The 20,987-nt window shown below is 45.4% G+C and overlaps 1 protein-coding gene and 2 long non-coding RNA genes across 7 annotated transcripts; 1 reads left to right on the plus strand and 2 right to left on the minus strand.

Moving 5' to 3' along the window:
- The first annotated feature begins 1,255 nt into the window (after positions 1-1,255).
- Positions 1,256-19,158, plus strand: GNAT1 (G protein subunit alpha transducin 1). Of its 5 annotated transcripts, none has more exons than XM_082214583.1 (10): positions 1,256-2,337; positions 5,678-6,067; positions 7,048-7,573; positions 8,974-9,016; positions 9,942-10,083; positions 10,622-10,779; positions 12,562-12,690; positions 13,786-13,915; positions 14,763-14,916; positions 17,515-19,158. In XM_082214583.1, exons 3-10 carry the CDS (start codon positions 7,468-7,470, stop codon positions 17,703-17,705), a joined length of 1,053 nt encoding a protein of 350 aa, XP_082070709.1. In that variant the 5' UTR covers positions 1,256-2,337; positions 5,678-6,067; positions 7,048-7,467; the 3' UTR covers positions 17,706-19,158. The 5 variants fall into 5 exon arrangements, with proteins under 5 accessions (XP_082070709.1, XP_082070713.1, XP_082070712.1 ...); XM_082214586.1 differs by lacking the exon at positions 1,256-2,337 and having other exon boundaries at positions 5,685-6,067; positions 17,515-17,711; positions 18,314-19,158; XM_082214584.1 differs by lacking the exon at positions 1,256-2,337 and having other exon boundaries at positions 5,694-5,785; positions 5,936-6,067.
- Positions 3,536-12,563, minus strand: LOC309527732. The gene is made up of 2 exons (XR_014217311.1): positions 12,257-12,563; positions 3,536-3,791 (listed from the first exon to the last, which is right to left on the minus strand). It is a non-coding gene; the product is annotated as an uncharacterized lncRNA (long non-coding RNA).
- LOC309527748 lies at positions 5,153-5,775 on the minus strand. The gene is made up of 2 exons (XR_014217333.1): positions 5,658-5,775; positions 5,153-5,272 (listed from the first exon to the last, which is right to left on the minus strand). It is a non-coding gene; the product is annotated as an uncharacterized lncRNA (long non-coding RNA).
- Positions 19,159-20,987: the final 1,829 nt, after the last annotated feature.

Consider the following 20,987-nt stretch of genomic DNA (forward strand, 5'->3'; position numbering starts at 1 on the left):
TCTTCAGGATGCCCTCATTTCCCTCCTGAAGTGATGGACTCTTTTTTACATTCCACTGGTTCAGCTTCAGATTGCAACCGCTTCTATGGATTGCTCATTGTATTTATTCCAATACAGAAGTGGCATAAAAATAACACATACTTTCCCCATCTCCATATCCCAGTGCCCACCAATCTGGAATTGTGCTGGAAGCAACACCCATATGCCACTCACAGTTGGAGGCAGCCAGTTTTCACAGATCGAGCTGGGATATCTTCACCTCATCATGACCCCAACATGCCAGAAGTGGAAAGAACTAGGCAGCACCCAAGTCCTGAGCAAGAGTGTATGTGTGTCTTGAGTCCTGAGGCAGAGAAGAGTTAGCAATATACAGTGCTCAAGGTCCTCTGTGTGTTCTGAAGCCAGGTTGCTTTGTACACTGCACCCTCTTTGTGTGTCCACTTCCCATCACCGCAGTTCTTCAGTGGGAACTTGATAAGTGTGCATGACCTATTCGGAATATTATTAAAATCGGCAGTAGCAAAAAGAAAACATAACTTTTACATATCTGGATTGGCCTGCACAAACAAAAATATTTAAAGCAGGGGCAGAAAAGGATATTGCAAAGGCACTTGATTGATGTCAATGGGCAGGGAGCTCCAAAGTGCAGTGACTCACTAAAAGATTGATTCTCCTGTTACAGGTGCCCCACCAGTTGATCTTTCTCTGTGGGCTTTTATTCAGGTGGTGGTGTGCTGTAACTAGAGTGCTAGGTTAACACCATGTCCTCGGCTCTTTTGCAGGATTTTCCCATTGGCATGGGGATAATAGTGCACAGTTGGGCCATCCCTATGTGCCATGGTCTCCACCACTATTGCACTTCCCCCAGCCTGACAAACATCTCAGTGGAGCACGGTTGTGATTTGTAGGCCAGCATGCAGAGGCCACCCTCTGTGCGTGTCATTGTTCCTGTGTAAATCAATGTCTGACCATAAACAGCTGGAAGCTGGCCAGATCAGTGCTAAAATTCAGCATGCAGGGGTGGCAGGAAGGGCAGGCTTTGGTAAAATCTAGCAGGGGACAGTGCTTTTTTAAAAAACAACAACCAAAAACCAGTGTTATCTGGTATGGCGTACCATGACTTACTTATGTGTCTTGGCATGGTAGCCATTTAGTGTTGGCACCCAAGACACTTTTATCAAGATAGGAGTACTGGGAACTTTTAACCAAAAAAAGGGGGAACACGTGGGGGATATGGAACATGGTGGCAGGAGAAATATGGGAGACACAATGGCCACATGCATCCCACATATGCCTTAGGGGAAGCTATAATGACAGGGTATAGACACTGCATGTAAAGTTATTCACAGCTTGTTCCTTGATAATTTACAGAGCCATAGATCCCCCTGCTTATGAAGCAACCAGGTAAATTATTTTCTGCTGCTCCTGTTTTATGAGCAGTCGGGTCAGGAGGGGAGAAGGGGGGCAGGTGTTGGATTCCTTAGACCTGGCAGTGCCCCTCCTTGTCCTGCAGCCCACAAACAAAGGCCCCTTGTTCTGCTGGCTTCATAAAAGAGAGAGAAATCTACCTCTCCAAGGGCGTGCTAAGGCAGCCGGTTAAGCAAACACACAGGGAAATGGGGATCAGGGTCATGGTCTCATTTCCTGCCCCCCCTAGGCTGAGGAAGTTGCTAAGGGGTGGGTGGGTGGGTGGAGTGGTGTCCACTAAAGCAAGGATGACACACTGCTGGCCCAGGGCTTGTTCTTCCTTAAACCTGAAGAGGGTCTCGGGGCCTTAGCAGACTTTTATCACCTGATGTTTTTTTCTTGGATACTGATACCTCAGAACTAAACCCTAAAAAGGGTAACTGAGGGGGACATGTTTGAGAGAAAGAATTATAATGCTCAAGAATAAGTGAATGGTTTCTTGGGGCTGCTTAGGGATCATCTGCTTCACACTCAAATTCTGTCAGCTGGCAAAACTTCACGGCAGATTTTGAACTCGTAGTAGTAGGTACCGGTAGGTAGGCCAGGCTGAAAAGGATGAGTGGTTTTCTCGGTGCTTTTAGGTCGACTGCTTTTGGTATATCTCTTGTGTGCTTTTGTTATTTGAAGAACTTGCCTCAGATATGAAATTTACCTCAGAATCCCCCCTTGAGTTCCAGGCTGTTCCTTTTTTAAAAAGGGAAGAATTTTTGCACTCACTGAACAGGCCAAAGGTTTTCTGCGGAAACCACCTTGAATGGGTGTCTTCTCTCATGGCTAAGAGTTGAAACCTTTAAAACACACAGAGAGAAAACCTACATAGGCTGAAAACAGCAGCTTCTTATGGAGTTGTTGCTATCTGGCACCAGAAAGGTAAGTCCTACAGAAAGAAAGCTAGGGAAGAAACCCTGTTTGGGTATTCTTCTAACATGGATTTTCATGCAGATTCTCCTATACCAGTATTTCTGTATTTTCTTCCTTTTTATGTATTATGGTGCTTCTAGCAATTTTATGCTTGCACGTACACACACGCACTCCAACTCATGTAGGCCAAAGGTCTGAAGTGGAGACCCTCTGGTTGTGGAGGCTCCCCACATGATTTAGCACCCTGTGTTATTGGGGCTCTATGTAGTGTTTCTTCTACCCATCCCTAGAAAAGTGTCCACTGTCCCATTTGGACTTCAAACAGGATACCTTTCTCCCCATATTCGAACTCCTCCTCCTCAAAACACTGTGGGCAGAGGGTGGGGATGAGAGGGGGAGTTTCAGATACAGAGTTTTTTCATGGGCAGGGAGCAGGGAGAAGAGATTTGCAGAGACCTCATCCATCCATCCGGTGGAGAGCAGGGGAGATTGGGAAAGAGAGTTTTTGCGTGGACAGAGACTGGTGGGTTGGAGAGCGTGGGCGGGGTTTTGTAAACCGTGTACCTTTGTACAGTAATGGATTGCTTTGAAGTCATTTATGCATTGGTTAAAGTAATTTTAGGGCCCCCCCCATTCTACCTGTATTTTGTCTGAGCTGTCCTTTATTTTGCTTGACCAAAGGCGGCAGCCCTAGCTCTAAGTCACTTGGGGACCCTCCACACACAAAGGAGGCTCCTGTCTTCAGATCTTTGCCTTGCTATGAGTTGGAGGGTGATGAGGGGTGGAGTTGGAGGCAGAGGGCCCAAATAGAGTCACCCAGCAAGAGGGGCTAAGGGGGCATTGTCTCACCAAATGTTGTGTGTGAGAGAGAGAGTGGGATGGGGGGAGCACTGCTGCACTAAAAACTAATGACAAGAGCAGAACTGCCTTGAATTTTATCCTCTTCAATGTTACTCTGGAAGGTAATCTCAAAGCAGATCCTTCCTATCTAAATTGGCAGCATTTGACAGATCAACACTCTGACATAAGGCTCGCTTTGGGAGCTGTGATGGCTGAAATAATAGTAAGCTAGCAATGGACAAGTCATTTTGCAAAGTCTCATGACAGGAGCACATTTGTAGTGATGGTTCCCCCTCTAGTGGCAGAAAGTCACATTGTCCTGCCATCCTTGTCTCTGCCTCAACTGTGGGGACATGATGCAGACCACTTTTGTGGTTTCTAGAAGACATTTTATTATGATTGGAAAGGCAAATGAATTCAAAGCTCTCTGCACTGGTCATTTGCTAAATCTCTTCTGGAGAAGTCAACGTATGAGATACTGAAACTCCGCCTTAATGCTTGGGTTTCCTAAGCAGCAATATCTTGTGGGGATCCCAGTCAGCTGCTCCATTTCATTCAGTGTGTTCAAAAATCCATTTTCCAGCAGCTCCTCCCAATCAGACTGAGGCCAAATCCTGCTGGAACTGGTAAGATGATAGTGTTGGATCAGTTTCAGTGTCCCATCTCCCCCAGCATCCCGTTTCCAACATGGGACAACCAGATGCTCTAGAAAGCCCACGTGCAAGGCACAAGGGCCCCAGCCCCTTCTCCTTGTTTATCCCTGGAATCTGGCATTTAGAGATAAGTTCCACCTGTTATCCTCCCCCCCCCCCAAAAAAGGAGTGTTTTTGTTCAGGTTTCCTCCCTAATGGCCTCCTTCAGTATATTATTATATGCTGCAACAAACTCAAGCAGGGTATTCTGCCCACTCCACCCACTGTGGTTTTCTGTATTTCTTTTCCAATTGACACTCAACATTCTGTACATACTGAGCATGCTGAAAATGCATTGGGCATATACTACTAATACCCACCTAGGAGGAATATGGTTTGGGTTTTTTTGCATTTAAAAGCAGCATTATAGGCAAAAGCACCCCAGACTTAGCATGAAATGAAGAAAAATAACTGTATGGAACTATTCAGGAGTCATCAGGTGTCAAGGGTGCTCCTTAGCCAAAGGAATGCACACAGTTGATAGTGCTTTATTGTCAAAGCTGACACAGTAGCTCCTTGGCCCTGAATACCACACAAACAAGTTTAGTATCTAGGCAGCTTTTCCCAGGTCTGTGCTCTATGGAGCAGTTGCGGCAACAGAGGGCCATTTCCCCCAGTGGGCTACGCACACACAGCCAGAGGCTGTGCCTGTGTGGAAGCTGCCTCTGCACTTCCCACATCAGTTCTCTCTTGGATCTAGGAGACAGTGGTGCAGGAGAGGGGGGCACCCGGAAGCACCCAGCCCTTCCCTTGCCTAGCCTAACCTGTCTATTTCTCCTCTACCCTCCAGCTCTGAATTTCCCCCTGCCTCCAACTCTTGCCTTCTGGCTAGAACAGCACATCACAATTTACTGCCCGTTCTGCAGAGTCAACTCCAGTCCCACTTCCCTTAGTGCACACTAGTCAGCATCCTGCCAGTCCCTGATATTGGGTGCTGTTTCTTCTGCAGATGTCTGTCCTTGTTTGGAAGATGGATCCCAAGCTCTGCTTTTTGGCAAAGGCATTCATCTTTTTTCACAAGAGTATTAGTCCCTTATCTCAGGAACAAGGCAAATCAGTATGTTTTAAGTTTTCTTCCCGTATAACCATTTTTTTTTTTACTTAAATTCATATTATTTAAAGTTTTACATGTGCATTTTTAAAACATGGAAATAGCAGGTAAATAATACTAATAAAGATTCCTCAGCCTCAACAATAACCTTTTGTTTTATCCTTTAAACACTTACTGGTTTTTTTTCTTTGCTGCCAAGCTTCTGTAGGCAATAAAGAAGACATTGTTCCATAGCAGTTAGTTGATGGTCTCTTATTTTTATTTTTAATGTGTTTTTATTGTATATAGGCAGTCTAGTTGTAGACCACTTAAATATTTTTATGATCTAAATATTTTTTATAAATAAATAAATGACCCTACCCTACCCAACATCTGGGACGCGGGTGGCGCTGTGGGTAAAACCTCAGCACTTAGGACTTGCCGATCGCATGGTCAGCGGTTCGAATCCCCGCGGCAGGGTGAGCTCCTGTCTTTCGGTCCCAGCTCCTGCCCACCTAGCAGTTTGAAAGCACCCTTAAGTGCAAGTAGATAAATAGGTACCGCTTTACAGCGGGAAGGTAAACGGCATTTCCATGTGCTGCGCTGGTGCTGGCTCGCCAGAGCAGCTTCGTCACGCTGGCCACGTGACCCAGAAGTGTCTCCGGACAGCGCTGGCTCCTGGCTTCTTAAGCGAGATGGGCGCACAACCCTAGAGTCGGACACGACTGGCCTGTACGGGCAGGGGTACCTTTACCTTTACCTTTTACCCAACATCTATAACATATAGTTCAATCACATATACAGACTTCTAAAGAGGGAATAAGCAAGTTCACAAGAGACAAAAGACGGGGGGGGGATGGAAGGAGGAATAACAGAAGGAAAGGGAGCAGGGAAGGTGAGTTTTAATATTCCCTTGCAGATCTAGATCAAACAGTTCCAGGAACAATGGCTAAATAGATCTCATTCACCTCCCATCAGTTAATCCTATTGCAAACCTGATTAAACATTACTGTCCATTATAAAAACATTCCATTATTATTTCCAGAGAGGTGGCCACATCGGTCTCTTGCAGCAGAAACAAGAAGAGTCTTTTGGCACCTTAAAGATTAATGAAAGTATTATGCCATAAGCTTTGGTGGACTTCATCAGATGCATGAAGTGCTTTCCTGAATTGCAGGTACATCAGTATATACAGTGGTGCCCCGCAAGACGAATGCCTCGCAAGACGGAAAACCCGCTAGACGAAAGGGTTTTCCATTTTTTAGCTGCTTCGCAAGACAATTTTCCCTATGGGCTTGCTTTGCAAGACGAAAACGTCTTGCAAGTGTTCCGATTTTTTTCCGCTCCCCCCCCTTTTTCTAAGCCGCTAAGCCGCTAATAGCCTTTTAGCCGCTAATCCGCTAATCCTTTAATAGCCACTAAGCCTTTAATAGCCGCTAAACCGCTAATAGCGCTAATCCGCTAATAGGGTTGCTTCGCAAGACAAAAAAACCGCTAGACGAAGAGACTCGTGGAATGGATTAATTTCGTCTTGCGAGGCACCACTGTATCTCCATGTGCATATGTACCTGCAGAAACTCACAAATTAAACAATCCATTTAAAAACCATGTTGGGGGGAATGGTTCTTTGAATTAGGCAGCACCAGGCACTCCCTGCAAGTATTCCACAAATAACTGGGTCATACTTTAGCACTCACATTTTAATGTGAATAGCACTCACATTTTAGCAGAGCTGGTGTAAGAGAGCACTGCAATTGAATCTGTGAGATCTGGATGCTGTTCTTAGTCAATAACTCATTGTATGTAGATAACACTGTCCCTCACACTCATTTCTACTTCTGTAAATCACAAAAGAATATCTAATTTGCAGGTCATATTTATTAATAGTTTGGGGGTGATTTTACAAGTAGTTTTTATTAGCCTCCCCATCTTGAGGTTGTGTTTTGTAGGGAATTGGAATGGCCCAACCAAGCTAACTGTCCTCTTGTCCTCTTTCAAGCTGTGATAAAATTCACTCAGAAGCCAGAGTGAGGTGGAAGCAAAAGGGCCATTTGGAAACCAATCCACTGTAGCTCTCCCTATGCTACTATAGCAGGAGGAGTGAGGTGTGACTTGGAGGGAGGGGTCTGCTTTGACAGTGTTGATGCTTCCCTCCAGGTCAAGAGCAAATAGAAAATGGAAACTGCTGAGTTTAGCATGCGGGGGGATTTGAGGGGCTTTATCTCAGGAATAGATTTGAGCAGCTGCTGAGCAAAGCAAGTCAGATTAAACTAAGAGGCAGGTCCTGCGGGTGTATTGCTCCAGGCTCTTATTCACCTGTTCTCACTTCACATTGGCCAATACTGACCATCTGACCCCCACCGGGTGGCGAAGTCCTCCCACCTGCAAGGCAGAAAGGGGCTGGTGCTGGAAAGGGGCGGGAGCAGCCATCAATATTGAAACATCTCAAGGGTGCAAGACTAGGAAGGTTCTGCGTGGAATACTTCTGGGCTGGACAGAAAGGCCAAACCACAGCAGGACGTGCTGGAGGTCCCACGGAGGCTTGTCGGGATCCTCTCTTGCTGAACGAAAAAGACGATGGGTGCAGGCGCCAGTGCAGAGGAAAAACACTCCCGTGAGCTGGAGAAGAAACTGAAGGAAGATGCTGAGATGGATGCCAGGACAGTCAAGCTACTGCTTCTTGGTAAGTCCACCCCCACAGGCGGTCACTAAGGCTTTGCCCTTGTTGTGACTTACTTCTCCCCCTTGCTGACCCCCCTCCCAATACTCCCATTTCTTAGCACATCTGAAAGCTGGTGCTGTAGATGTTGTTGGTGAATGCATCTGTACCTTTCCAACAGCAGCTATTTGGATCCTCAAATTCTGAGGAACCTGCCCAATGGCAGTGCTACAGAGCCAACAAGGCATTATTGCAACCGCTCCATCCCCCTTTTCCATCTCAGTGTGGGGCTTTGTCCAGTGGCATAGTGTCTGGTTCTTATGAGGCAATGCAAGGGTGAGTGCAAACACAACACAGGGAAGGAGGTAGCAGCACGCACACACACACACACACACACACACACACCATCTCCTGCCCTTAGCTGTGATGCCCTCATCATTGTGTGTGTGTGCCTGCACCATTTGTTTTCTGTGAAGCATTGCAGCTAAGCTGCCCATGGCCCAGATCATGTTATCTCTGTCATAAAGGTGAGCAGTGCTTAAAGCAATCTTAGCCAAAGCCTTTGGGCCCAGGTAATCCTCCACAGCTCACTTGCGGCAGCACCAGCATAGATCCATGTCTGGAGGGAAGTTCATTATAAGGAAAGAAAGAAAAGACATGCCCTGTGAATTGATCACTCACAGGGCCACCATGACCTCGCAGCCCAAGTCAGCAAAGCTATTACAACAGCCCTGCTGTCACCATACTTGGAATAGTTATTCCCCCCCTTCTACCAAACTTGCTCTTCCCCTCCCTTCCCCAAACTTGGCATGTATCCGTCAAAGTTTGAAAAATATAAAAGAGGTAGATAGGTAGGCTTGTCAACTGACCCCAAACCCCAGCCTGGCCTGCTCTTGGGCACTGCCCTTCAATCTGCAGTGATTGGCAATTGAAGCTTTTCACAGCAGGGAGGTACCTGCTGTAAGTATCTGCACATTGAGCAGCTGTTAAAGGCACAACTACAATGGCTGGTTGGAAACTGGCAGCCCTGGATGATTCAAGGCCTCTCCCTGCCTCTGGTTGTTTAATGTTGTATTCATCCCCAAAGCGTATTAAAAGCAAAACTGCTAACACGCTTCATGAACCCATATCTTGCAGCTGCTAAGGCAAAAACTGCTAAGGTGGTTTGGATTGTGTATTCTAAACATATCCAGGACAGGCTGTGTGTCATATATAGCTCTGTCCTCCAACACTGGACAATGGCCTGGGGGTGGGGAGCAACAGCCCGAGGGACTACCCCTGCTGCCCCCATCCTTCACTCTGCCTCACCCACGTCACCTCGCCATAAACCTCCCAGCAGGTCATTTCTTGTGGATTTTGTGTCATAGATTTTTGAGTCAAATACAGATTAAAATCTCTTTTCCTTTCTATTTTTCCCTCACCAGGAGCTGGAGAATCAGGGAAAAGCACCATTGTCAAGCAAATGAAGTATGTGTGTGCACAGGCAGCTATTCCTTGCCCACTACAATAACTCTTAAAGAGTGATAGTGAAACTGTACTAATAGGAATTCCTTAGCATACCCAATTGCATTCTCATCTGGAAGAGACTAGTAATGCAGAAGTGCAGACAACCCCCCTTCTTACAAGGCCACTACACAGACTATGTTTTTAGGTGCACACCCATGATGTTTTAAGTGAACACCTAAAAGCACAGTGTTTGTACACAGCAAGCATGTTTGCACATACAAGTGCATCCTTCAAGGCGCGGATTACTGCTCCCTGTAAAGCGTGTACTCGTTGCCAGCAGCTGGAGGGGAATGCAGTCAAACATGCTGGGAAAGAACTGCTGGCTGGCTTTCTGCATTGTTTTTATCTCCATGGTAGGTAATTTCCTCTAAGAGTTGGGAGAGGAAGAAGGGAAAATTAGCTGGTCACCTCCCCACCCGCAGCTTTCCCTAAACCTAGAGACATTTCCTCCACACACACTGTTCCAAAGGTTTCTTTCTGGCAAAATATTCTGAAGCCATTTCTAAAATCTTTGTTCTTCATGGTGGATTTGCTTGACTCCCGTCTAACCAGACAGTACTGCTAAACTTTTCATGGCCCTGGAGAGACCTAAGCTGGTAGAGGCCTGTCTGACACATGCAGCAGAATGAAAAATTATTATTATTATTGTTGTTGTTGTTGTTGTTAACAACCCACCCTTCACTCTGAAGTCTCAGGGCAAGTTACAGCATTAAAACACTTCAGCATAGAGTCATGTGCTGGAACGGCTCCAATGCCAAGCTAAGTGTCTGTCATCTCTGGCCTCTGCCCCATTATCTGGCCTCTCAGCAGTTCCCTCCCTGCCCAACATCCTTTAGCACACTAGTCAAGACCTGCTGGATTGATTTTCTGCCCTTACCTTTCACAGAATTATCCATCAGGATGGTTACTCATTAGAGGAATGCTTGGAGTTCATCTCCATTATTTACAGCAATACTTTGCAGTCCATGTTGGCCATTGTGAGGGCCATGGGCACACTCAACATCCAGTATGGAGACTCAGCCAGGCAGGTGAGTCACTGAGGAGTGGACTTTCTCCCAATGGGAATTAAAAAAAGGTAAAGGTAAAGGACCCCTGACAGTTAAGTCCGGTCATGAACGACTCTGGGGTTGCGGCGCTCATCTTGCTTTACTGGCTGAGGGAGCCAACATTTGTCCGCAGTTTTTCCAGGTCATGTGGCCAGCATGACTAAGCTGCTTCTGGCGAAACCAGAGCAGTGAACGGAAATGCTGTTTACCTTCCTGCCGGAGTGGTACCTATTTATTTATTTACTTGCACTTTGATGTGCTTTTGAACTGCTAGGTTGGCAGGAGCAGGGACCGAGCGTATCTGAAGAAGTGTGCATGCACACGAAAGCTTATACCAAGAACTAACTTAGTTGGTCTTTAAGGTGCTACAGGAAGAAATTTTTTTTATTTTGACTATGGCAGACCAACACGGCTACCCATCTGTAATCTATTTATTGTTATCCTAATCAGAGGCTGATTTAAAGGGAAGGGCATTGGGGTGCTTTATTGCACTTAACTTTGCCTCCTTTCTCAACTGCAGGATGATTCCCGGAAGCTGCAGCACTTAGCAGACACCATTGAAGAAGGCTGCATGTCGAAGGAGATGTCCGACATTATCTGCCGGCTCTGGGAGGACACCGGCATCCAAGCCTGCTTTGAGAGGGCCTCAGAGTATCAGCTGAATGACTCGGCTGGCTAGTAGGAACCCATTGCTTACACCCCTTGAGGCAAAGGCCCCTTGAGGCAAAGTTACCACAGGAGTGCAATTCTATTTATTTCATTTATGAATCGCTACCTATGAAGCATCTCAAAATGATTTCACAATACAATAAAAACATCAGTAAAACAACACACACACACACACAATTTAAAATCTAATGCATATAATGACTAAGGCTTTTTAAAAAAATCCTCTTAGAAGGCTTGTTGAAAGAGGAAATTATCTTCAACAGCCACTGAAAAAGCAGCAGAGATGGCAACGACTGGGTGCACCTGGAGTCACACATCTCTTCCCACTGAACTAACATAGTTGCATGTTTGGGAACTTTCTTAAGACATTTATATTGGGAACTTTCTTTTCCCCCTAATATATTTTTTATTCATTTTCAAATACAAATTTAAACAACCAAATCTCATTTCATCACAAATTTTCCTTTTTTTTTTACTTCCCTCAGTTTCTCTGCCAATCTTCCGTTTAATTTCTATTTTTAACACATTTCTAATTACATATTGCCTTTAGAAATCTCTTCCCCCCTCTTGATCTCTTTTTTACAATATTCCTCAATTCTTCACAGAGCCTCTTGGAAACCCACAAACGTTGTTTGTTCATCACATAAATTTTTCAGTTAATCTGTAAAGCTTCCCCAATCTTCAGTAAACTTTTGATCTCGCTGGCATCGAATCTTCCCTGTTAGTTTGTCCAATTTTGCGTATTCCGTCAATTTCAGTCTCCACTCTTCCACCGATGGTAATACTTCCTGTTTCCATTTCTGGGCCAGAAGTATTCTCGCTGCAGTTGCTGCGTATTGGAAAAGTTTACAGTCCTTCTTATTAATTTAATTTCCTACCATTCCTAAGAGAAAGGCCTCCGGTTTCTTAACAAATGTATATTTCAACATCTTTTTCAATTCATTATATATCAATTCCCAGAAACCTTTCACCTTCTTACATTCCCACCACATGTGATAGAATGTCCCTTCTTTTTCCTTACATTTCCAACACTTATTACATGTTTTATACATTTTTGCTAGTTTTACTGGTGTTATATACCATCTATACACCATTTTCATTACATTTTCCTTTAACACAGTACATGCCGTAAATTTTAATCTTTCATTCCATAGTTTTAACCATATATTGGGAACTTTCTTAAGATATATTTGTGCATCTCTGACAGAATATGCCTGCTCTATAGGCAAGCCCAGCAAGCATAGAAATCTAGGGGAGAGCAAGTCCTTATGCTCAGCCACTCTTGGGCAGCCTTCACCCGCTGCAACTGGCAAGGTGCTTCCCTAAGAAGCAGAAACTTGAAAGGTAATTCAAGAAGGAAGGTTGAGATCAGGAAACTTCAGCTTTGCTGAATTTGAGCAGTACAGCAGAGTACTTAGCAGCCACCTTCCTGCTGCTGATTCTTTAAGAACAATGTAATTTTTTTCTGATACAACCTGCCACTCACCTTGTCCAACGCACATGGCCACAGGAAACATAGGAAGCTGCCTTAGACCATGGATCCATTGGGTTCAGTATTGCCTAGAGTTAGTAATGTCTACACTGACTTGCAGAGACTCTTCAGGGCTTCAGGCAAGAGTCTCTTCCAGCCCTTCTTGGAGAGATGTCAGAGTTTGATCCTGCCAGCATGCAGAGCAGGTGTTCTGCCCCTGAGCCCTGGTCCTTCCCCATTGTGACTGCCCACTCTGAAGACCAGAGGTCTCTCAGGTCTAGTTCACATGGTAACCCATGGTAACCTTTCTCTATTCACAGTTACCTGAGTGACCTGCCGCGACTAGTGGCCCCTGGATATGTCCCCACAGAGCAGGATGTTCTCCGCTCCAGGGTTAAGACCACGGGCATAATTGAAACCCAGTTTTCCTTCAAGGACCTCCACTTCAGGTATTGTATGACTGTGGCTGGCGGACAACCGACCAATAAGGAAGATTGCAAAAGAGGGTGGATCATGCATCTGTGGAAGCAGTTGCCATGGAGCAACTGGTACAGCATTGTAATGAAAGGCACGAGTTTTGACTCTCCCTCCCAATCCACACTGGAACTCCCAATTCAGCCAGGAACGGGCCAATTGGTTTTAGGCAAGCTGCTCCCTCCTGGCTTCCCCACTTCCACCTGTAGTATGATAATATTGACCTGCTTTATAGCACTGTGCCAATGTACGGGGAGGGATTTGGGCAATTAGGAAAAATCATTCCATAAGTACCAAGTATTATCACTATTAGTGCACTGTGGAGGGATGTGATTTAGTTAACCTCTTCTCCATTTTACGTCATTCTGGGGATGCTTTCAATCTTTCCTTTTTGTACGCCAAAGGTCGGACAATAAATCAGTATAGCAATAGGGGCTGCCCCTGTTTAAGAGAGCCAGTGAGGTGCAGTGGTTAGGCAGTCAGCTGGGGCGGGGAGGGGGGATGGTCCCAGGTTAAAATCTCCACTCAGTTAAGAAGAATCTCACTGGGTGACCTTGCGCAAGTCTGTATTGTTCAGATGAAAGTACCCCCAGAGGGTTGTTGGAAGGAGATAATGCAAGCTGAAAACTTTCCTTTAATGGGAAAAAGGAGAGAGAGAAAGGTACATAATTTAAATATCTTGTACCTCTGTTATTCATGCAATTGATAATCCAGCACAACCCTGATAGGTATACACAATGGTGTAATTAGGTGATTTTAGATTTTGGGCTAAGTGGCCTTACCAGAGGGAGCGGAGGTTGGGTGTCTCTTTAGATGGTCCTGTGTATTACTTCACTCAGTTCAAATTCTGGGAAGCCATCTCTGCTGTGCTTGTCCCCTCCCCATTCTCACTCAGTCCCAGAGATAATAAATGCTCACCCGTCCAATTTGACGGTCAGCTCTTCATTCACCTCGTCCTTAAGGACCACGTTTTGGGGCCCCTATGGCTCACTGCAAACCTTTCCCCATCAATTTGCAGTAACACATTGGGGAAGGCTGTTCAGAACAAGCCTGTCTTAACTTCCTGGCAGGATGTTTGACGTGGGCGGCCAGCGCTCAGAACGCAAGAAGTGGATCCACTGCTTTGAAGGAGTCACTTGCATCATCTTCATTGCTGCCCTCAGCGCCTATGACATGGTCCTGGTGGAGGACGACGATGTGGTAAGTAGCACCTCAAGGTATATTAAGATCTTTTAGACTTTGGCTGCCAGCATTTGTAAATAGGCATGGCGGATTAGTGGCAGAGGTAGTGTGCTGGAATGGTTGCAGTCTCATACTGGGGAGATCAGCGTTCAAATCCTCACTAAGCCATGAAGCTCACTGGGCAAGTCACTCTGCTTAACCTACCTCAAAGGGTTGTTGTGAGAATAAAATGTGTGTGCCCTACAGCTGCCATGAGCTCATAGAAGGAAACATGGTGTATAAATAAGACATACCACATTTTCCCGTGTTTAAGACGATGGTTTTTTTTATAATTAAATGTTAAGAATTGGGGGTTGTCTTATACATGGATAGTGCAGAGGGGGCAATTAGTGGAGGCCGCAAACAGGAGATTGTCACCGGCAATAGGTAGGGTGATTGTGGCTGCAGCAAGGCCTGTTGGCAATTGGCTGCGATTGGCGGCTAGCAGCCAGACGATTGGTGGCTTTGGCAAGGCATGCGATTGGCAGCGGCAGTGCAGCATGTGAGCGATTCCCCCCCCCCCAAATAGCTCAACAACTCTGGGCAATCCCCCCCCCCAAGCTGAACAGCTCTTGGCAATTTCCCTCCACTTGGGGTCCCAAAAAAATAGAAAAATATGGTAAGTAGTGCCGAGACTGAACTGGCTGTGGCATATCATGGTGAAATGACCTAAAGGGGATTAGGATAGTGTTACAGAATGCAGCTTCTGTACATTTAGGACACAGTTCTTGCCTACTGAAAGGCAGAGGAGCAAAGTTTCTCATAAAATCTGGTTTAGGTCTATGGTTGAAATTGAAGGTCTTTCTAACCCTGCCTTCCCTTCCAGAATCGCATGCATGAGAGCCTGCACCTCTTCAACAGTATCTGCAACCACCGCTACTTTGCCACCACCTCCATTGTTCTTTTCCTCAACAAGAAAGACGTTTTCCAGGAAAAGATCAAGAAGGCACATCTCAGCATCTGCTTTCCAGATTATGATGGTGAGTTCCCAGCGTGCAACATCCACATTGGTGTGGCTGCAGCATCTTCTAGCGGGGGTGGGGCACTGACAGCCCCCCAGATTCTGTTGGATTCCAACTCCCATCAACCCTAGCTAGCATGGCCAGTGTTGGAGGGTTACGGGTGTTGCAGTCTAGCTCTTGGATAGCTCAGTTGGTTAGAGTGTGGTGCTGATAACACCAAGGTTGCTGGTTCGATCCCCATATGGGACAGCTGCATATCCCTGCATTGCAGGGGGTTGGACTAGATGATCCTCAGGGTCCCTTCCAACTCTATGATTCTATGAGCATCTGGAGGGCCACAGGTGTCCCATCCCTTGTCTCCTAGCGAGCAGAAGTGCTGGAATTTGCATGGTAGATGCAGGAAGAGAGTTTTCTCTTTTTTAATTCTGAAAAAGGCTTCAGAAGATGAACACCAGCACAGTTGACTAGTTTCAGACTGGTCTGGTATTTTTATCAAATAAGCAAGAAATGGAAAATTGCATACATTTTGATGAAGTAAGGAGGAAATAAATTACCAAGGGCTGTACCATCATCCCACCCGTCTTTCCCAGAAATATAATGGTACTAGATGAGGACTATAATATCACAATGAAGCAAGTTTAAATTTCTGCATCTCCACAAAGGCTCCCTCTTGTCAATCTAGAGGGTCAAATAATGCATTCGGTACAACTGGCACCATACAAAGATGGCCCAAGGAACACATTATTTTTGCAGCTGGCCTAACCATGTTAGAATTCATGAGTTAAGCCATGCTGACTTTCTGAATGACACCCACTTCTATTATTTCATGGAGCTGTTAACAACACTCCTCTATTTTCTTGGGTGGATGCTGCATTAATCATGTGACTGGGGATGGGGAGGGCTGCAGGCAGGAATGGGAAGAGTTGGCCCTTTGTGCCCCCGGTGGAGAGCTTGGCACTGTGTGTGCTTGGTGCTATCGTGAACTTCTATTACAGGGAGAAAATAGATGGAGTATTTCATTCGCTCCGTTGGAACAAGTTACTTTCTGTAATCTATGGATATTATCTTGCAGGGAGAGAAGGTGGGTGTTCCTTTTGTGGAAAAACCCAAAAACAAACATGTTTTGGGAAAGGTGCCACTAGGGGGCCTCGGCGCTCTATGAAACATGACACTCCTCTGCCACGTAAACCAGAACCGGCATCTCCAGTGATCTTCCAAGGGCTGTGTGACAGACAGAACTTTTTTTTTTAGTTTTCACACTTCTGTCTTGCCTATTATTCCTCATATTAGTCTTTAAAATTGCATTCCTCCAGCTCCTACCAAAGGCAGGCACTTCAAATGTGCTGTGCTTGGTGTGGTCATGGTTAAAAAGCTGAATGCATGCAAAACTCCTATTGCCCCCCCCTTTTTTTAAGGAGCCATTGGATGTTGCAAATGGAGAGGGAGGGTGGCTTAAGCAATCCCCCTTTGGGCATTTTGTTGCTCAAAATTGCCCCTAACTGTCTTTTCACCCACAGTGGAAAAGTCAAGAGTTGGGACTGATGCCCAAACTAGGAGCAATGAGAGCATCTCTTTACCTTGGGTTCTGGTCCAAATCCTGTCTAAAGCAGGGGACACTGGCCTAGCCTTTAGCAGGGAAGCATGTGTCTAGGCTAACCCTGCCCCCCTTACCTCCCCGACAGATGCTTTTCTCCTCAGCTATTGCAGTGAGTAGCAGCAGTGAGTTCAGCTGGAAGAGAAGTACTGGGTGGTTAGAGGGAAGGTCTAGATCCCCTCATCTGCACACCACCTTCTGCTTTCAGTACTGGCCCCTCAGTTCCCTACTTGGTATACGTGATTGGAACAGACAAACAGACCTGATGTCACATCCAGTTTTACCCTTCGCGTGAAATTTGTATTATTTTAGGGCCAAATATGACTCAATAGTCTTTCCAATAAGAAAAATATCTGGAAAACCCGGGGGTTATCAAAATATCAAAATTTTTAATAAAAAAGCATGATTATTTGAATCCAAGAAAGTTCTAAAGTACCATTTGAAAGCCTAGAGAACCCTGGAAAGCTGCACATACTTAGCAGTAGTCCCCACACCCCTTTCACCAAATGAGCAAGTTTTTAGGAAGGAGCTCTCTTACAAATGTCAGATGAGGTTTATATGAAGGACGAGGGCCCCTAAGATATGCAGAATCAGAAGTTACCTGGGGAATTACAGAACATCGAAAGGGATGTTCTGTGAGCAACAGAAATGTGAGGTACAGAGCACTTCCCACAGAGGAACTTTTGCTATAATTATTGCTATCATGTCAAACAAAGTGATTAAGCTGCAGCAGCTGCCGTGCTCTGCATGGCAGAGATTGGGATAAATTCTTCACAGCCTGAGGTCCAGCAGGTTTCAGGTTTAGTGTCGTGGACAGGGGGCACGTCATAGTTGTGTCCAATCTCAACTTGCCCCAGGAGGCATATATCACAATAAATAATTAGAGCCCTGCCTCATTTGTGGATGGAGGATGATTCCAAGGCAGGAGGTATCATGTGGAAATGTGTAGAGGCAGATTTTAAAAAACCAATTCCTAAGTGAAGCTGCTCTCTGATACCATCCCAGCATCCGTGTCTATACAGGGTCCAATACCTACGAGGATGCCGGTGCCTACATCAAGGTGCAGTTCCTGGAGCTGAACATAAGGAAAGATGTGAAGGAAATCTACTCACACATGACCTGTGCCACAGACACCCAGAATGTCAAGTTTGTCTTTGATGCTGTCACTGACATAATCATCAAAGAAAATCTGAAGGATTGTGGCCTTTTCTGACTGCAGGTGGGTTTTTCTCCCAGGTTGTTCAACTCTATGCAGTGGGTAAGCCAAGACCCCACTTTCCTAGTGCAAATGGTCAGGCGGAACCTGTTGTATTATTTGATTGTGCAATGAGAAGTAAAGCAGCCTTCTGCAGCAGAGCAAGGCAGACTCTTGGTGTCACCACTGAACCATTTGGGGGGGGGTGGTGGAATGGGAGGCCTGTATCTCAAAATTGGATGATAAATACCTTGCACATAGAAGGTCAAAGATCACAGTTCAGTGTCTGACATCTCCAGTTTGGTAGTAGGTGATGTGAAACCACGCTGGTCTGAGGCCCTGAAGAACTGCTTCCAGGGAGAGCAAATGAGTTTTAGACAAGCAACTTGGCCTAGTAAGCAATGAATTCCCATGGTCCCTTAACAACAACAGAGGGCAAGCGCCCAAGCCCTGCTTGTGGGAATCTATGAGGAGTTGGGTTTGCCGATATGCAGAGCAGGATTCTTGCTCTGAGCCAGCAAAGCTATTCGGTTGCTAGGATAGGGTAGGCCAAAGTGGCTTTCAAGGAAAACTAGTTGCTAAGTGGGATCTTTGTTCCTCACTTTGTACACCTTTTCTCTCTCTAGGTATTCCTGGCCGTTCTGGTGAAATGCAGCATTGCAAATTCAGCAGTGTGAAAGGAAAGCTTTCCCCTCACCTGAGCTTATGCACTCATTCACATTCGTTCTTGCATGCTGGCTATAGTGATCCACATATGGGGAAAGGAGTTTCTCCCTCATCTGAGCTAAGCCAGACAAAAGATTCTCCATCCCGTCATGGGCGTTTAATTGACCCTCTGGAGCTGGAACTCTGAGATTACTAGGCAGCTTCCAAATACACCCCAGGAGTGTTGACCGCTACCTCTTCCTTGACACCCAGGAAAAGCAGGCAAGAGCTTCATTCTGGTAACTCACTTTCTACCTAAGCCACCTCTGTGGTGTGGGAGTTGTTAAGCATGTGTGGTATTTCCTCCCATATTGGGCTTGTTTGCGGAGTCCTGACAGTTTAGGAAACCTTTTTCTTTCTGTCCCCTTTGATTTCTGCTCTTGTAAATAGAGGGCACTTGCTAGGCTTCTTATAGGTGTACTAGGGCACTAACACACCTGTGCACACAGGGTGCTGCAGTAGCACGAGTAGATGGAGAGAGATTCGAGTCTTTACACAAGGTGCAGAAAGCTTGAAAACCAAACTCCTGGCCAAGGCACAAGTCAAAATCCTAGAGCTATCCTTAATACAAGATTTCAGTTTTAATTTTTGCTTAAATGGCATTTTCTCAGCATGGTTCTCTAGTGAAGCCTTTTCTTTGTTTCACTGGGGGGGGCTCTGTAATTATCTGTAGCAGCACCAACAGTATGTGCCCAAACACAGTGACCTCACAATATCACAAATAGCTGATTTTATCAATAAAGTAATAAGCACATTTTTTTCTTTATACTTTATCTCTTTCTTTCTAGAACTTAGAATCATTTATCTATTACTCTTTCTTTAGCTTGGAGTGATCTGTATTTAGTTACTAGTTCTTAGACCCCAAAGTCCATGTGTTTGTGTTAACTACCAACCATTACTCATGAATTAGGATGGTTTCATCCTAGAAGAAGAGATCAAGATCCTCTTTAACCATCAGCAAAGATATACACAAAATCATGAGGTTGTCTTGAAAACCAAGAGCTATTTTATGTGATCCTAATTCACCTGCTGGGTCATTCAGGAATTACTATCCCAATTCTTTTGGCTGGGGAGGGGGAGACCTCTATAAGACCCTACAAAAGTGTATTTTAAAATAGAGTTGTGCTATAAAACAACATACTTCACACCCATGTATATATGGCTGTGGTTATTTAAAGCATGCTGAATGGGAAAGTACATTAAAAATGGCAGTTATGGTACATTAACTGGAGGCTACAGGAACTGTGCAAAAGGAGGCCGCACCAGCCATGGATTCTGCACAGATCCCAGCCAGTCAATGTTCATAGGTCCTAAATAATGTAATGGCATGTGCAGATTCAGTAAACAGGGAATTCCACACATTTTCTGATCAGTGTGTTCACTTGGACACTGAAAATTTACAGGTCAACATAGATTTATATAACACATTGAACACAACCTAAGAGAGCAGGCATATTGACTGCACAATGGACACAATTCCTTTTTCATCTTTCTATTATGTGCACGTTTTCCACATCTGAATATGCACAACAGCTGCTTTCCCTGCACATTTGGTTTATGTGCACACTCCCTGCCCCAACCTCACCACCACAAAAAAAAAAAATAGTTCCTCATGGTATTTCCAAGCAGAGGTCTCTAATGGGAACCTTGAGAGTTGCTCAAGTTAGGAAAGGTTCTTCTTTGCTGTCTATGATATGTCTCTGGCTTCCTCCCAGCCAAGTGAGGAAGCCAGTGGTGTAGTCCACACCATGCAGCAAATGGTTACATACATCCCCCACCAGAAAGCCCCTAATCAGCTGTGGGGGCTGGGAATGGCAGGTGATCTGCTGCATCGGACACTGCTAGAAAGGCTAGGAGCCCATGTCTTAAGACTTTACTCATTCACGCTTGTTCTGGGAAGTGCGATTTCCAAGGGTTGTGGCTGATCATAAACTTAAACAAAGCCATGTGCCCGAGTTTTATCTAAACCAAACCACTTGCAAACCTTGAAGTGCAGATGATGCCAGACTGATGGAACGCCTTTCAGAGCCATGTGCAAAGCCAGCTCTTCGGTGCTGTGTTGTTTTCGTGGCCCCGGTTTAAAGCAAAATGGTCTGGTGAAATCCATTTGGCAATGCAGAAGTCCTCACTGGTGCGTGCAAGAGAAGCAATGCAGAGTAAACAGGGCTTTCTTTCTACTTTTTATTATTTCAAACCGTGTGAACAATTTGGTAAAACATTGTGATAAAAGCTAGGCTGCGTCTTGACGGTTACTAATGGCCCCAGTGCCCATCGACTGCCCGGCAGGCAGGACCGCTTAACATACAGCAGTGTTTCCTCAACTGATACTACAGTTAGAGCTAAGAAAATACATTAAAATAGACCTGACATTACAGCAACCTCAGGCCCTGGGGTGGGGCACAAAGGAATGGAAAGAAGTCCTTAGTGGAATCTTAGCCCTTAGGAACCTAATTCTGTGGCCAGGAAGAAAAGGTGTTTTAAACCCATGGGCGCTGCCCCCTCATAAAAAGCTTGGCCTGGACCACAGCAGAAAGGGAGAAAAGGGCTGGGGGGGGAGAAAGGGGGAGTCCATTTTATGCTAATCTAAAACACAAT

Source organism: Podarcis vaucheri, assembly GCF_965113315.1.
Source record: "Podarcis vaucheri genome assembly, chromosome: 2".
Lineage (NCBI taxonomy): Eukaryota > Metazoa > Chordata > Lepidosauria > Squamata > Lacertidae > Podarcis > Podarcis vaucheri.

Excerpts from the sequence above, each read along its gene's own strand:
- GNAT1 (XM_082214583.1), top strand. The coding sequence starts at position 7,468 with ATGGGTGCAGGCGCCAGTGCAGAGGAAAAACACTCCCGTGAGCTGGAG. Across the intron at positions 7,574-8,973 it reads AGTCAAGCTACTGCTTCTTG|GAGCTGGAGAATCAGGGAAA; the intron begins GTAAGTCCACCC and ends TTCCCTCACCAG. Across the intron at positions 14,917-17,514 it reads CTGCTTTCCAGATTATGATG|GGTCCAATACCTACGAGGAT; the intron begins GTGAGTTCCCAG and ends GTGTCTATACAG.